This window comes from Lonchura striata, chromosome 6 (genome assembly GCF_046129695.1).
Source record: "Lonchura striata isolate bLonStr1 chromosome 6, bLonStr1.mat, whole genome shotgun sequence".
Classification (NCBI taxonomy): Eukaryota; Metazoa; Chordata; class Aves; order Passeriformes; family Estrildidae; genus Lonchura; species Lonchura striata.
In genome coordinates, this window is record NC_134608.1 from 50587920 (window position 1) to 50604577 (window position 16658).

The 16658-nt window shown below is 43.6% G+C and overlaps 1 protein-coding gene across 6 annotated transcripts in view; it reads left to right on the forward strand.

Annotated features, from left to right (window-relative positions):
* Positions 1 to 16658, forward strand: part of TUB (TUB bipartite transcription factor) — a 144361-nt gene that overhangs the window by 62324 nt on the left and 65379 nt on the right. Inside the window, exon 1 of one of the 6 annotated variants that reach the window (XM_021529501.3) lies at positions 7110 to 7346. The exons of the other annotated variants lie outside the window; for them this stretch is intronic. Coding sequence (XP_021385176.1) covers positions 7309 to 7346 — 38 coding nt within the window. The 5' untranslated portion in view covers positions 7110 to 7308. Of the gene's footprint in view, positions 1 to 7109; positions 7347 to 16658 lie in introns of those variants that run through there. 6 annotated transcript variants of the gene reach the window in all.

Sequence of the window (16658 nt, forward strand, 5' to 3'; positions counted from 1 at the left end):
TAGACTTTGAAGACTGTAGAATGTTTTTTCCCTATAAAAATGCTCAGCTATTCTAAAGCTGGTTTCCAATTTTCCAGCTGCTTTGATTCCAAACAAAACCATTCAAATCTTTTTTCTTTGTACAGTGAATTCAACCTCATTTTAATTTGATTGCAGCTCTGTGCTAAGCTGTAATGGAACGTTAATTCTCTTAAAATCTGAGGCTTTTTATTTTTTTTAATAGGAACTGACTTCTTTGAATAATCATGTTTGATGGAAGAAATCTAGAGGGTATAAAATGAGAGGGTCATTATCATGATGTTCCATCCAAACACCTATGGCAAAGCACTTCTGGTTCTACTTACAAGTTCTGCTGGGAGCATTTCAATTTTCTGGCTCACTGTCAAGTGAAGTTAACAGCTTTTAAGGGCAGATAAGTCACATCTGAGTTTGAACTATCTGTGGAATGGAAACATCCCAGAGATTAGGCAGGATATTTTTTGGCTTTTTGTTTCACTCCCCCACAGCTAAGTATGAACATTTAAAACTAAACTTTCAGCTGGGTAGACAGTTTTAGATGTATAATTTCAATGTTTGGGTGTTTTGTTTTGTTTTGTTTTAACAATAACTGGAAGTAATACCTATGTATACTTTCACAGAATAGTTATGAAGGATGTGCTTAGCTTTAGATTAATCTTGGGGTTTTGCAGTACTAAGTACAGATGCTTCCTCACCATGCTGCAAAGGGAGGACTATTTAATATGAAAACATGCTACTATTTGCTAATAGCTTGCAAGAATTTCAGCCTGGCTCTGCCAGTCTGAGTTGGAAGATCATACTTTTGTCCTGGAAGGACATCTCATGGTCCTCTACACTTGGGGCAAAGGGAGATGCAGTATTTTCCCTTTTTGCTGGCTGAGTGTAAAATGATCTCCAGAAATTAGATTCTTCCATTGCCATCTATCCTGTGACTCCTTGAAAAGAAAACAAAACAGAAAAGGAGTCAGAACTGAAAATGATCCTTGACTTTTAGAAGGCAAAAAACCCACCCCAAAATGACATAATTTTCATGGGCAGTAAATCTGCATTTATTTCCTATGAATTTAGACCTGTCCTATAGGGAAGAGACATGTACTTTGGGCAGGGGTATTTTTTAAAATATGTATTTTTTATTTGGTATTATAACTGTCTTAATTGATATGTAAATAATCTAAATTGTTCAGAAAAGTCCAAAGAGCATAAGTGCTAGAAATGAGGGCAAAATTACAGTGTAAAATTTGGTATAATCATAAATAAAGGAAAAATAAACCTTTCAAAGCAAAACTTAGGTGAAATAGTATGCTGAAATGGCATAGGATTATCCAATTTTGTATTTAAGCACTGTCATAGGAAAATTCATCCTTCATGAACAATCACTTTAGGTATTAGGATGTAAGAATCATGTTAGAGAGCAGTCAAACAGGGAATCTGAAGGGAATATGGAACAGAATCCACTTCTAGTGACCCACTGGATTTAGGTAATTATTCAATGGGACAACAATTCCAAAGATGACAGGAACTCCATTTATGATGATACTAGATTCTCACTCAAGTTTCAGTGGCTTCATGTACACCACTGATGTAGTTTGGTGTCCTGTCAGTAACAGGATTTTTTACTTACACTGGAAAATAAGAATACTGGATGTACCCATTGCAAGACTTTAAGAGAGATGCTGAGTGTGTTACAGGATGTGGTATCAGACTGAATTAAAACTTTAGAAGGTGTTGAAAACAGGCCACCATTGTTGAAAGCAGGCCACCCACACAAGGACAGTGACATATGAGGTTTGCTTTCTAGTGCTGGCAAAGGGAGCTTTACAGCTTTCCCTCCTCAAAAGTTAGCATTTTCTCATACTTTCCTATTCTATAGGAATGTGTAGATGTAGGTGTCAGCTTGATGTTAACTGTTAAAGAAACTGGAATTAGACAGGATCTCCTGGAGCTAGGCAAGCTCAAACTGAAGTGACTAAAGTGAAAAATTACCCTAGGTGGCAAGAGAACTCTATTCTGTTATTGCAGAATAGATTTTATTTCAGGGTGTTACTGATAACTATTTATACTCCACAGCCTCACAATAAAGAAGCAGGAATGAACTTACTGGAATGAGAATAGATGAAATGCAATAAGGAAAGGTGAGCTTTTATGGAGAGATGGAGAGGATCAACCATATTTGATATAAATAAACACTGCGATTAGTCTTTCATATACCAATCTGTTTCCTCCTCAGAGTTTTATCTCCAAATTGTTCACCTTTACCATAAAATTTTCTTGTTATATTTGAAATTGGGTATCAAAAATAATGCTTTTTTGTTTCTCTTACTAGGGAAACAAGATCTAACCTGGGTTTCTTTCTGTTTAAGGCACAATGACAGTGAACTTGGCATAAGCCTCATCTAAAGACCACAACAACAGGCAGAATTACCTCTATCACATCTTTGGTATTACTGAAGTGTTTAAGGCCAAAATTGCCACTCAGGGCTATGATTTTTTTTCTTTTTCATTTTTTGAGAGAATTTTCTTAATTTTTTGATTTGGGAAAACTTTAACTTCCTTACTATCATTATGAGGGTTTGTTCTGAATTTGATTCAATGCATTTTAGAACTCATTGTTTGGGAAGAAATATAGACCCTGATGAATATCAGCTTCATAAAACCTTCAACTTTTGCATCTGGTCCTGGTTACATCCACAGTTTGATTTTCAAACAAGCAAATAAAATATCTTAGATGTTCTCAGAACTGATCTGAGCTTTATACAGAAAAAATCCATGATCATTTTTAGGAGCTCCCAGTTTGTAAGGAGTACAGATAAATTTTATCTGGCATGATTTAACTTCAAATATGATCTCTTGGTTCTAGATACATTGGAATGGAAAAATCTAAACACAACCACTTCTGTAGCCATGCCAGCACAAACACATCCTTCATTATTGCTTGTCAGTTGGAGCTTAAAATTAGAAAATCTCAAGCCAATAAATGAAAGCCCAGAATTTTTACACATTTATGCCAAATCTGTTTTGTTTGTGCTACTATAAGATTTAAAAGGCTAGATAGAAGTATTTCTGCACTGTGCTTGAGCTGACCCAGAGGCAACAAACTGGCAGCTCATGCCCTTTTAAGAGACCTCAAAAGTAAAGATTGTTTTAGTCTCTTAGGTGTCTTTTGAAAGGTTGGGAACTGTGAGTTAGGATGTGTGCTGCACCCCAGCATAAACCGAGGATGGGTTATTGAGTACATCACTACACTTTCCCCTTCCTAAAATCAGCCTCTATCCAGGTCAGCTAAAAAGGCATATGAGGCAGGAATTTAATTCAATACATAACCTGAGCCTATTGTAGCAGCTCTGAGGTTTAGGAAACCTAAGGCACAGGACATGCAGACCTTTCTCTCTGTAGCACACAACCTCTGAACAGTGCCGTGCTCAGCAGTGCAAATATAACAGTGGGCCTAGAAAGAAATACAAAGGACTATAGATAGATAAAAACCCCTCTATAAAAGATACTCTATGCTTCTTTTTCAAATCAGTATATGCATTTACTACTTTTTTTTTTAATGGGCTAAACAATAAAAAATTTAATTTCCCCATCATGTGAAAATTAGACTTAAAATAAATGAATCTGTGAATTTAGGAAAGAGCTTACATCAGTTTGTTATTTTACTGCTTTCTTAGATTCTCCAGGCCTCCTTTCAACAGTGTTTCTGCTTTGATGTCTTGCTCTCTACCCAGATTGCCAGAAGGCTTTCTGTTGCAAATGCAGGTGTTTTCAACTGTTAGATACAGTTGTGTTGTATTATTCATCACCTCAATATAAAAATGTATTAGTGGGACACTTATTTTACACAGAGGACAAAAGAGGGATAATTGGAAAGATGGCAGACTGTATATAGAGGAAGATGTTGCTTAGTGAGACATATTTGGCAGTGGAGGAGACAGGTTTGTGTCTGCCTCACTGCTGTTTCATGTATCAGTCCTTGAACCTTTAAAGCACTGTTTTTCAAACAGACTGCCTTGTCCATCAGGCTGGCATCTGAAACTAATTAAACATGGCTTTTGAGAAGTACAGCTCTATTCACAGAGAGCACCTAGGAATTATAACGGTATGTCAGGGTTATTTGTTACATGCTGGTTCTTTTCCCCGTTTTTTGTTGTTTTAGTGCTTGGTAAAAACCTGTGTGTTTGAGGCCAGGTCTTCCCTGAGCTGCTGGGATTTACTAGAGATACCAGTGAATGGATCTGCAGGTCAAGAACAATCTCGAGGCTTGTTACACAGTAAAATGAACACCTCAGTCCTGCTCCTGACAAGGATTTCTCTGTAACACTTGCCCTGTCATTCAGAGATAGCTCTGTGTGCCACACAGACAAAGCAGAGGGACATCTAGAGAAGGCTGGTGAGTTGTGACCCTGCTCAGAGATGTGCAGTAACCCTGCTCTTAATGCTCCCAGCTGCAGAGAATTGGTATTCACCTTTTACTCCACTCAGCTGCTTCAGAAATGGAGGCAGAGCATTGCTGCTGAGAAAGAGCCAAAGCTCCACAGTGAAACCATATAAAACATAAAGGGTAAAGGGATGAAGGAGAACCAGGGAGGGGGAGGATGAGGAAAAGGGTTGGGGGCATAAGTAAGCCATTTAAAAGCAGATAAAATGCCAGAAAATTGTTTTGCCCTTCTTCCCATAAAATATTCCTTATCTTTCTTCTCCTCTATCAGCTTTGCCTGGATGGACATTATGCTCAGTGCATACCCATCTTTCAGGGCACGCTGTCAGTCTCCCATTTTGAACACTGATAACTCTGTATGCTTTGTATCTCTGAATCCAAACATCATCTTGGGCTGTTAAATGGGCAGTAAGACACTTTCATATTTTGTATCACTCCAAAGTTCAGGGGCATCTTTTTGATGTGTGCATTTGCTCATCTACCAACCTTTACACTTACGGCTTTTTGAAAATAGATATTCTAATCTTCAGTCTTGAGAACTTCTGTCTCTGAACACAAAAAGCCCTTCTTTTGTCTTTCATCTCTTCTGAAGAAGCCTCAGTGTTTAAAAAGCATGCAGCTTAGCACCAGGAGATGGGAATCTCTCCTCAGCCGCCTCCTCATGCTAATAGCACTGCCAGGTGGTGGTGAAGCCGTTGTTTCACAGCTCCAGGTTGTGCCTCACTGGAATGGAGGCAGGTCTGTCCAATCCAATGCCTGACACTGGTCAAGAAAGCAGCACAACATTTTATTTGTATGGATTTATTTGGATTTATTTGGATTTATTTGTATGGAGAATTCTTCCTTAAAAGCAGATCTTGTTTGGACTTCTGGAACAGGTTTAAATTTTGGTTTCTGGTTTTAAAATAGACCCTGACAGCTCATGAGAGTGAGGAACATGATAATGTCTGTGTTGCCTGCTAAGCATGCCATCATCTGTTGACTCTGCTGGCTTCCAGGCCCTAACCATGATCTTTGGTAGTGAATCCAACCATAGAGGAATGTTGAGTGAAAAAGCATCTCCTTCAATCTGTTTCTAATTTTCTAAGTTATAATAGTCTCCTTGCTTTTTATGCTATAAACCCAAAATTAGGGTTCTTTTTCTGTTCTACTCTACCATTTCTAGGCACATACCTCTAAACTCCCCATCTCTGTTTTCTTAGATGAAGCTTTGTTTTTTTTTTGTTTTTTTTTTTTTTTTTTTTTTTGTTTTTTTTTTTTTTGTTTTTTTTTTACTCTCTGCTCAGATGAGCATCTTTCCAAAGCCTTGATCATTCATCTTTTCTTTTAGTTCTGCAGTCCTTGTGATGGGATAACCTGTACCGTAACCTTCTTCCAGATGAGTTCACACATCAGGCAGAAGACCAGTGTTGCAATTTGAGTATGGCTTAGCAGGTCAGAGCTTCACATCTTTGTCACTAAGGTGATCCTCACTATCTAAGCCTTTCCAAAGTACAGTGAGTGCCACATTTAACTCTGGTTGTTTATTTCCCTGTTTTGGTAGAAAAGGTAACTTCAGTTAACTCGCAAGTTTTCTTTAAATATGTCCCCCCATATGCAGTACAAACATTACCTACAACAAAACTTGTGAGATACTAGAGGTCAGACTGGCATTGTACAAAGCAAATAGAGACAGTATTTTCGATTCATCCTTTTCTTCCACTAATTTTTTTACTCACGTCATGTTTCTTCCATGAAGTCGGTAACTGTTTCTATAAGCTTATAATGTCATGGGATTGACATGGTTTAAAAGGGCTTTACTTCTGCTGTGGCTGTAGAGCTGAGGCAGAGCTGGTCTTGTGCTGAAAGGATGAGTGGCCTGTACTACACCCGTGTAGCAAAAGGTGGGTTCCTCAGGGTGCCGTGCCTGTGCTCTGCTCCCAGCCAGCCTCTGCTTCCCACCATGGTTTTCTCGGGAGAGCTGCCGGCGCTCGCGGCCGTGCCAGGGCCAGCAGAGGCGGCTGCGACCACCAGATCCCAAAACCGACCACCAGGTCTCATCACCGCAAGGCATCAGTCCGCTGTAGGCAAACCGAAACCATGGATTCTCCCTTAGGGGCCGCGGTTAGCTCTTACTAGCAGCCCCCAGGCCGTGGTTCCTCGACCATTTTGGGCTGAGTTGATGCAATTCATACATTTTGGCGGTGGGCTGCGTTGAGAGGAACCTGCGTGCAGGCTGCGCTCTCCTCGCACCTCTCCACGCCCCGGTTAGCCGAGGTCTGCCCGGCCAGCGCCCGACTCATGGCTCGGTCTCTGCCGATGCCAGGGCGGGCTGTGCTGTGCCGTGCTGTGCCAGCACGGTCCGTGCCCGTTCCCCACGGCCGCGCCGCCCGCTTATGCCCGGCGGCGGCGCGGCAGAGGGGCAGGGGCGGGCCCGGCATGGAGGGCGGCTCGGCTCGGCTCGGCTCGGCGGGACCCGCCTGGCCCGGGCGATGCCTGAGCGCGGCGGCGGCAGCGTGGGGGCGGGCGGGTAGCGGCAGCGGGGACGCGGCGCTGCTGCCCTGCCTTTCCCTGCCCGCCGCTGGCCCTTCCCCCGCCCCTCCCCGCTCCGGTGCGCGACTCAGCCGCCGCTCCGGGCAGGGAGGAAGGGCTGGGAGCCGCCTCCCGCTGCCCCCGGCCGCCCCCTCCCCATGCAGCCCGGCCCGCCGCTGGGAGCCCTCCCCGGGGGGATGTTTCTGCGGCCGCTGCCGGGATAACCGGCGCGCCGCCCGCCCCCGCCCCGGACGGAGGATGCTGCCCGCGCCGTGGCGGGCTCCGACTCGGGCAGCAGCGGCCGCGTCCGCCTCCTCGGCTCCGGGCAGCGTCGCCGGGGAGAGATGAGTTCGCGGCACCAGGCGGACTGGATCCCTTACAGGTGGGGGGAGACTCCGCGGGAGGCGGCGGGTGGGGCGGAGGCACCGGGGATGCCCCTGGGCAGGAGCCGCTGCCCCTCGAGGGGTCCCCGCCGGAGCCCGCAGCTCGGCCGCGGGGCCGGGGCGGCCGGACCCTCCCCGAGGCGCGGCGGGGCGGCGGTGGGTGCCGCCGGGGGGAGCGGATCGCGGGCCGGCCCGGGCCGGGGCACCCGGTCCCGCCTCCCAACTTCGGGTCGGTGCCGCTCCGCGAAGTTCGGGGGCTGCTCTCGGGGCGAGCCGTCCGCCCCGCGGGGAGCGGGCAGAGCGCGGAGCTGTCCTGCCCTGCGGCCCCGGCGGGCGGGCGGAGCGCCGCGCCGTCGGTGGCGGCCGCCGCGCCTCGGGCGCCGGCCCCGCGCTGCCCCCGCCGGCGGCGGCTCCGGGAGCGCGGCCGCGGGCGGGCGATGCGCGGGGCGGCCGCGGCCGGCGGGGCCGCCATGGCGGGGAGCGGGATCGCCATGGCAGCGCCCGGCCCGCGGCTGCCATTGGCTCCGCCGTTGCCATAAGCTACGGGAGCCGCGGCGCGGCGGCGGCCCGGGAGCCCCGTGCGTCAGCGGAGCCGGCCCCGGGTGCGCGGAGCCCCCTGTCCCTGCAGCCCTGCCCCGTGCTCCCAACGCCCGGCTGTGGAGCGGGAGCATCCGCGCCCGGAACGAGAGAACAGTTGGTGGTCAGACTTGCCGGACCGAGGGGAAACCGAGCCAAATATTTCGCAGCGAGCGGGATGGGCTGTTCTAGTAATAGAGCCCTTTCCGAATCTGCTGTTCTGAGTACATTAACATTATGAGTTTGTTTGTTTTTATTTTTAGTTTTCGTTAAAGTGTCTTTTTCAAGCTGACGTTTTACACGAGGGGTTTGACAAGGTGCTCTGAAAACGACAGAAAGCATGTTTCTTTCATTTGTTTGGTTGTAAGTGAAACAAGGTAGATACAGTAACATAGGAAACGAGGACACAGTCTTACGGTGCGCCAGGGGTGGATTAGGTTGGACACGAGGAAAAAGTTCTTCGCAAAAAGGATGATTGGGTATTGGAATGAGCTGCCCGGGCTGGGGGTGGTGGAGTCACCGTCCCTGGAGGTGTTTAAGGAACGACTGGATGTGGCACTCAGTGCCATGGTCTCGTTAACACGATAGTATTCAGTCATAGGTTGGACTCGGTTTCAGATGTCTATTCCAACCTAGTGGATTCTGTGATAAACCTTTTATTTCTGCTGTCGGTAGAGAATCGTGGAATTAAAAATATGTGCAGAGTGAATTTTAAAAGAAGGATAGCTGTTTAAGCAGGTCAGTTGTAGTTTGCCACATTCTCATTGACAGTGTTTGTAGCAGACGTATGCTACAACAAATGCAACGTGAACACAAATACATCACTCCTTAATACAGAGAAAAAAAACCCTAGGATAACTGCACAAGTCGAAATCTCCTATTTTGATATGTGCACATCATAGTTCAAATCAGTAGAAGAATTAAAAGAAAGAAGCATGATTACAATGAACCTAAGAATATTACCACTCTCTCAGCAATAGCATTTTCAGCTCATGCATTTTGAAAAGATGTAAGGAATTGGCAATAAGGCTTCAAAAATGACTAGTGGATGCATTCTGATGCAATCTGAAGCCTTGTAATGAGGACAGAAATACCATAGGAACAGCTGTTCATGGCTCATCCCAGCAGCAGTGGAAGAGTTTCTCTGTTCTCTCACTGTACACAATGCTCTGCAGAGGCCAATGCCAAAACTTTGCTGAGAGGTTTTATAGCAGTGGCCTCAAAGAAAGAAATAAAACATTTCTATTTCTGCTAAGTGCAGCACAAACAAAGGAAGACAAAGCAGCAAATCTCAGAGAAACACAGATTTGATGATACTCCTATCTTTTCTATTATAATCTTATTCTTGAATGTTAATTATGTGTTTATAGTCAGAAACTGCTGAGGATTGCTCGAAACCAAAAGGCAACCAAACCACAGTTCTGCTCTGAAGTATCTTTATTTAGGTTTCTAACAGTGTTCTCTCGAGAAGCTGACTTATTTTTCAATCTTCAGAGGTAATTTTTGAGTTAGAGGTGTATCATTGCAAATCTTATTGGATTGGACTTGTGTGTGTAAAGCATCTTCCAAGATCCCCCAAAACATACATGCCCAGGAAGCAGTGGCTTCTGAATGCATGTGTGACTGAGTTTACACATGAAAGCACTGTATGAGTAAATTAGGTCAAAGTACCATTTTGAGGGAGTGATATATACAAGGAGAAGGAGAGACCTGATGTGCACCTCTTGGGACAGATCATCTTCTCTCTCAGAGCAAAATACCCCATGCTTATCTGCCCTCTTGCTTCACATTCTTGTTTACTGTGCTGAGTTCAGTGGTTGCTGACTCTCAGAATGAGGTTCAGCACCTTCTTTATGGTCTGGGTGGCATGTGGCAGCCAAGAGTGTCACTGCTGCTTGTGTGGGGGACAGAGCATAGGCTGCTGAAGTCTGGAAAGATGTATCCCTCTGGCACTGGAACATATGTGCAGCCATATATCTGAATTAACTCAAGCAGAGAAGGCTTGTATTTCCACTAGTAAAATGTCATATTTTTCCTTTCAAGTGAAATGGGCCAGAGGGAGTCAGTTCCACGTGTGTCATGTACAATTCATTAAGCAATCCACCTGCGTGTCCACAACTCACAAACTTACACTTCCCCTTTTAAGATGCTGAGAACGTTTTGAGTGAGTTAACAAAAAATAGTAGGCAATTTTTTTCAGTGTGAGTGCTATCTTGTGCTGAGGTCAATAAAAGGTTCATATTATTTGTGAGTTTGTGATTTTAGTGTTTTGCCCTTATGTCTTTTCATCCTCTCTTAAGTATTCTGTTTTTGAAACATTAATAGTCATAGGATGAGATTTCTTTTCACTAGCATTATGAAAAATAATTGGGAAGCTGTTTTTTAAAAGGAGATATATTGCATTTATTTTTGTGAAACCCATATCATAGGTAGAAATTTCAGTATATGATTAAGCACTTCCATGAAGCTGCACACGAGGTACAATGAGGTAGGAATTCTTTAAATGGTACCTGCTTTTAACAATGTCTCTGCTCTTTATTACAAAGAGTCAAAATAGTTTAGATGCAATTAAAAAAAATCAGTTGCAGTCCATGTAGCTACCCCCAGCCCCAGATATGGTTTGCAATGGAAGTTAAGAGTAAGATGTAGCTTCTTGAGGAATTATGTTCTCAAGCACAGTAGTGTTTTCCTTTGGTATCCTTCAGCAGTTTCCAGTAGAAAATACAATGCAGAAGTGTCTGGGAATCATTAAATTCACAGGAGTTCAAGTTTTTTGTTCAAAAGTATGTTTTTGTTTCCGATCTTTTTCTTGAACTAATTTTTAATTTATAGCATTTTTTAAATGTAACATACTCATTTTTATCTTATGCTGGTTTGCCTTGAATAAGTGAAGACATTCCTCATTCTATAAAAACTGCAGTCAAATAAAACTGCTGCTAGGTAAGATGAAAGTATCAGTAAACTCAGTTACAGTAAGGCCCCTGTCTCTATTGTTATTATTTGTTCTTACGTTTTCAGCTGCTTCTTTAACAATAAATCTTGATCCTGTAACTTTAAAAGCAGCATTTACACAACCAGCTAACCTGTTCCATGAGAAATATCTCAACGCCACCAGCTGAAAAACCCAATCCACACATGGAATCAATTTAATGCAAGTCCCTAGAGTTCTCTGTAAAGTATGTGTGATGCTGCTGAGCTTGGTTTGTGTGGCTAAACATGCCATGGCCAGAGGGGACCCCATGTACTGTGCCCTGGGGGGGCCTGGCACTTGGCACTGAAGGCACTGAAGAGAGCAGATCACACGGCCTGCATTTGCAGTGGCATAATATGTCTTGATATGTACATGATGGTGGTAATCATGGACATTATTTTTGTTTGTGACAGGTTTTATTATGCTCAATTTTTGTAGCTTTCATGAATTTGCTCTGAAATTTTAAGGCTGTGCTCAGATATTGCAGCTATAAACAGTCACAAGTTATTTACTTGCAAAGGGAAGGATTACAGTTGGAAGAAAATTGTGGAGCACAGCTGGGTTGTAAATTCATGAATCATCGCAATTAGGGCAGATAAGAAGATTTCTGAAAGTGTGATGTGTAAACAAGTCCTGGAACAAAAATGGCCTTGAAGACCAAGGGTATCCCACACTCATTTCTGTGCATGTTGTTGAGGTATTGGGATATTATAAACCCTTAAGTTTTGGCATTGTGAAGGCAGCAGTGCAGGTGGAGGGCTCACCTTGCTGCAAGGTGCAGTTTGTGAGTGAGAGCATTGCAATGTCGGCAGGCTCGCTCCCAGCCTCCTGCTGTGGGGAATGGCATAGATAATTTACAAGAGCTGCTTTTTTTAAATAAAAGAGTTCAAAGACTGTGTCTGTCCTCTTCTCTGAAACAGGCTGTCTTGTCTCAGGCTATTCAGTGTATAAAATTAGCCTGGTCATGTGCTTTTAAAACATTTACGTTAGAGATCTTCCTTAATGGAATTCTGTGCTCTTGCATGGAGTGTTTCTGCTGTGGTGGTTTGCCTAGCATCAGTGCGAGGAAGATGTCAGAGGCAATTGCTACCCCGAAGCTGGTAGCCTAAATCAACCAGGCAGAAAAAGAGAGGTGAGGAAAATAAGTATCCCAAACCATGGAAGTTGCAGGGTGTTAGCTTAAATGGAAATGGGACAAGGCTCAAGGGAGAAGAACTGCAGAGCTGGGTGTGAAACCTCGTTGTCTTGTGCTTTGCAGTGTGACAGAGGTGGATTTAAGAAAGGGGCTGAAGGGGCTTTTCCACCCCTTGCACAGGCCTTAATGACAGTAAGTGATGCACCAGTTGTCCCAGAGCATGGCCAGCCCCCACCACCTTTGTGGTATCGGCAGCCAGATTGAGATGAAAACTGATTTTTTCACAGGCCAGTGGGTTTCTGGTAGCAACAATCATTTGCAGGTTCCTGGCAGTGACAATCATTTACAAGCCATCTGTGCCAGATTTGGATCACAGCCGGAAAGTGGATGTGAAATGTAATGTCTCTCCTCGTGCACTTCCCTGAGTTGGACAGTTTTGATTCTTATGCCTGAGGGTGTTTGGACATTCCCTGGAGTGGCATCCATTTAGACATGCAAGCAGCAGTTTTTCTGGAAGGTGGTACTTTTTATCTAGTAACTAAAAATTGCCATTCTAGAGAGCTGGATTCTTTTCACACTTCCTCCTCATTTTTCTTCCTCTCACACTAATGACTTATTTTCTAATTCATGCTTTTCTGTTCTTTCCACCGATGAACAGATTTCTTTTCGCCATTTGCCCCTACATCTTGCTCTTCTTGCCTCTTTTTCTGTTCTCTTCTCTTTCTTACCTTGAGATTATTCATGAAAATAGAATTCTGTCTTGCCAGCTGTATGGTGCCTGTAGAAGATACCCTTCTCTGTAAACATTTGCTATTTAATTTGTGTTTTATTGTTTGTAGCTTTTAAAGAAATCCATCCCAATTTCTCATTGTGTTACTTAAGTAGTTAGTACACCTGTGATTTTTTAAAAGCTGAAATTATTTATTTTGTAGATTATTGAGAATTTATTTCAGTGTTTGCAGTGGTGTATTCAAAGATTAATGCCTTAAGCATGGATATTACAATTGGTGTTTATTTTGTATCTCACTTACTGCTGAACATTTTGTTCCTGTAGTACCTGAAGGCCAGTAACTGGGACTAGGAGATGCCCTTCTTGGTGGCAGGTCTGTGTCATGCATGGGGGGTGGCAGGGACAGAAGAACTGTTTTCCTGCAGTTTTGCAATCTCTTTTCTCTTGATGTAATGGCAGGGCGATGATGATACCAGCAAGTTCTGTGCACTCTCAGCTGAGAGTGTAACACCTCTTTGGGCCCTGCTGTCATTTACATAATGCTAATAATATGCAGGTATACAGCAAGGCAGTCAGGCTGGAAAATTTTCAGTTTAGAAGGCAGGTACAAGAGAGGGGCACAAAATCAAATGGAAAGCTCAGGGTGATTGCTGGCATGGGGTTTTTTTTGCTTTCATTTTTGTTGCAGGCATATGATCATTAGCTTCTTTGGAATATCTGCTCTTAAGAAAATGGGAAGTCAGGGGATATCAACTTAGATAAAGAAATGTGCTCTCAGGGAAGGGTGTATGGAGTGTACAAAGGCAGAAGTGGGAGAAGCTGGGAAGTCTGGAATAATTATTTTGGATGAGTACACATCATAAAAGATGAAACTTGTTTTCTTGACGCAGTTATTTTATGCCAGGTTGTTTCATCTAACACTTGATGGCAATGTAATTTTTGTAGTTTATGTCTATGTTGTGTAGCTTCATGACACTTTAAAAGCACAGTTTGCTCCATAATTAAATTACTTTTTAGATTATTTTGTTTGGTTTAATTTTATTCTTTTGTGTTAATAAGAAACGAAAAGATATCTTTCCTTTCCCTTTCAGTGATTACATCAGAAGTAGATTTCATACTTTTGTATTGCTAATAACTTGAGGGATTACATATTTATCTATTTTTTTTATCCTTAAAGAGAAATGGTGACCCAATTGAAAACACTTCCTCCTTCAGGGAAATGCAGTAGTCCCTGCAGAGAAGAGGAGAGTAACTTCTTTTGCCAGGACAAGAAATTTGCAGCATTTTGTGCATTCAGACCAGCATCCTTCCCCCTGAAAGCAAGGATGCTGTAGAGACTAAACCTGCCCTCTGCCATCCGTGCAGTTGTGTGGTTGCTTGCAGGGAGCTGTCACAAAGAGGTGGCACCAGAGCCCTTCTACTGACTCCAAAGGTTAGCTTGGTGTCATCCCCTTCTCTGAGCTCATGTTTTCGCTGAGCAAATAAGGTGTGTAATGCATGAATATGCCAATGTGCTTGTGAGTGACACACTTACCTTGCTCTCTGACAAAGGAAGTGCCCCAGTCATTCTTTCATGAAGTTGAGTTCTAGCTTGGATTCTCAGATGTTTATGAAAATTAACTCTTGAATTGCAAATTTCAGTGGAAACCTCGTGATCCCTTTTGTGATGCATGTTAACACAAGCCTTTGCATATCATAATTCATGATTATTGTAACTCATTTGACACAGGTAATGAAACCACAGCATGAAGTTTTTAATGGTAATTTCAATTCCAATCACAGTTCTAACTACCAGCAGATGAGATATTACAAGATGAAGAAATTCCTTGATTAGGTGCAAATGATGACTAAGATGGAAATTGTATTTGCAAGTGAAATACAAGTATGTTGGTATTTGATCTACACTTAGGGAAGGGATCTGAAGAGTTTTGTCTTTCAAATTTGTTATCAGGTTGAAAGCAAAATGAAGTTAAAGTTATTCCTGTGCTACAGCAAGAAACATAAGGAAAACAGGTCTGTTTTTTTTTTTTTTTTTTCAGAGCAGGTTGTTGCTAGCCCATATTACTACAGCAGCATTTTCACTAGCTGCAGTCACAGCAACAAAAACAAATTACATTGCATCATGTAGCAATTCTCACTTCTTAAAATGTGAGGAAATCATTGAATGTACGGTGGAAATTAAAGAGTAGATAACTTCTCCAGGCAATGACTTAGACTAACTGCTCGGATCAGGTTGAGTGGAAACCGAAAGACTAAGACACATACTGTACCCTGGAATTCATCCCACTATTTTTGGCAGATATAAATCCCAATACTCAAGCCAGGAGTGTGAATTTCCATTAAACAGTGTTTTGCAAACTTAGGAATTGCTTCAAGTCTTCTGTGCTGAAACTTAAGCTCATTTGTATGGGTGAATAATGTCTCTTTTGGGACACTACATCTGTAGTGCAGTGTTAAATAACTTTTAAGGTGTCTCTACACACCATTGAGTCAGACCTTGATAATTGATTCTTCCAGGTTACTGAATTTTAAATCACTCCACTGGCTGCTGTTGCAGACTTAAAAAGTCAAGTGTAAGGTTTTAGAGAAACTTTTTGTGCTTGCCCTAGAATAACATTAACATTGTTTTATTGTCTGTCCTTAAGGCAGAGCTCATGTGCCTCTGCATATGGCATATTGTTATATCTCTGCAATCATAGAATCATTTGGTCAGAAAAGATCTCCAAGATCATCGAGTCCAACCATTTCCCCACATTGCCAAGCCCACTGCTAAACCACGTCCCTAAGGGCCACATCCACACAGCTTTTAAATACCTCCAGGGATGGTGACACCACCATTTCCCTGGACAGCTGTTCCAAGACTTGACAAATATTTCAGTGAAGAAATTTTTCCTCTTCTCCCACCTAAATCTGACCTTTGAGGCTGTTTCCTCTCATCCTATTGCTAATTACTTGGGAGAAGGTACCAACCCCCACCTGGCTACAGTCTCCTTTCAGGTAATTGTGGAGAGCAGTAAGGTCCCCCTGAGCCTCTTCCAGGCTGAACACCCCCCAGCTCCCTCAGCTGCTCCTCACAGGACTTGTGCTCCAGCCCCTCCACCAGCTCCCATTTCCCTTCTCTGGACTTGCTCCAGCTCCTCAATGTCCCTTCTCAACTGAGGGGCCCAGAACTGGACACAGCACTGGTGGTGTGACCTCACCAGTGCCCAGCACAGGGGACAATCCCTGCCCTTCTCCTGCCAGTCTCACTATTGCTGATCCAGGCCAGGATGCCTTCGGCCACTGTGGCCACTTGGCTCATGTTCAGTCTGTGTTGCAGCATCCCCAATCCTTTTTCACTGGGCAGTTTTCCAGCCACTCCTTCCCCACCTGTAGCACTGCCTGGGCTCATTGTGGCCCCAGGACAGAACCCAGCACTTGGCCTTGTTGAACCTCCTGCTGCTGGTCTTGGCCCATCGATCCAGTCTGTCCAGATCCCTCTGCAGAGCCTTCTGCTCTCCAGCAGACCAACCCTCCCACCCAGCTTGGTGTCACCTGTGAACTGGCTGAGGGAGCCCTCGATCCCCTTTTCCAGATCACTGGTAATGGGTCACATCAGAAATGCACAAGTGATTCACTCCTTCGAGTAAGGCGCAGTTCAGTGTGGGAGGAGCTGGGGACTGCCACATTTAAATTGTTTCTGGTATATGTGTTAGATTGTTTACAGCTAGGAATTGTTTACAATTGGGAATCTGCCATAGCACAGTTCACAATGGGCATATAAATGTAATGTAGAATTCATAATCTGGTCTGAAATAAGAATATTCATATTTTGGCTATTAAAAGAGTACTAGCCTCCTATGAGCCACCTAATCTAGGCTCTGGCTTTTCAGAACACTAAGATAATTCTTGGATCTGCC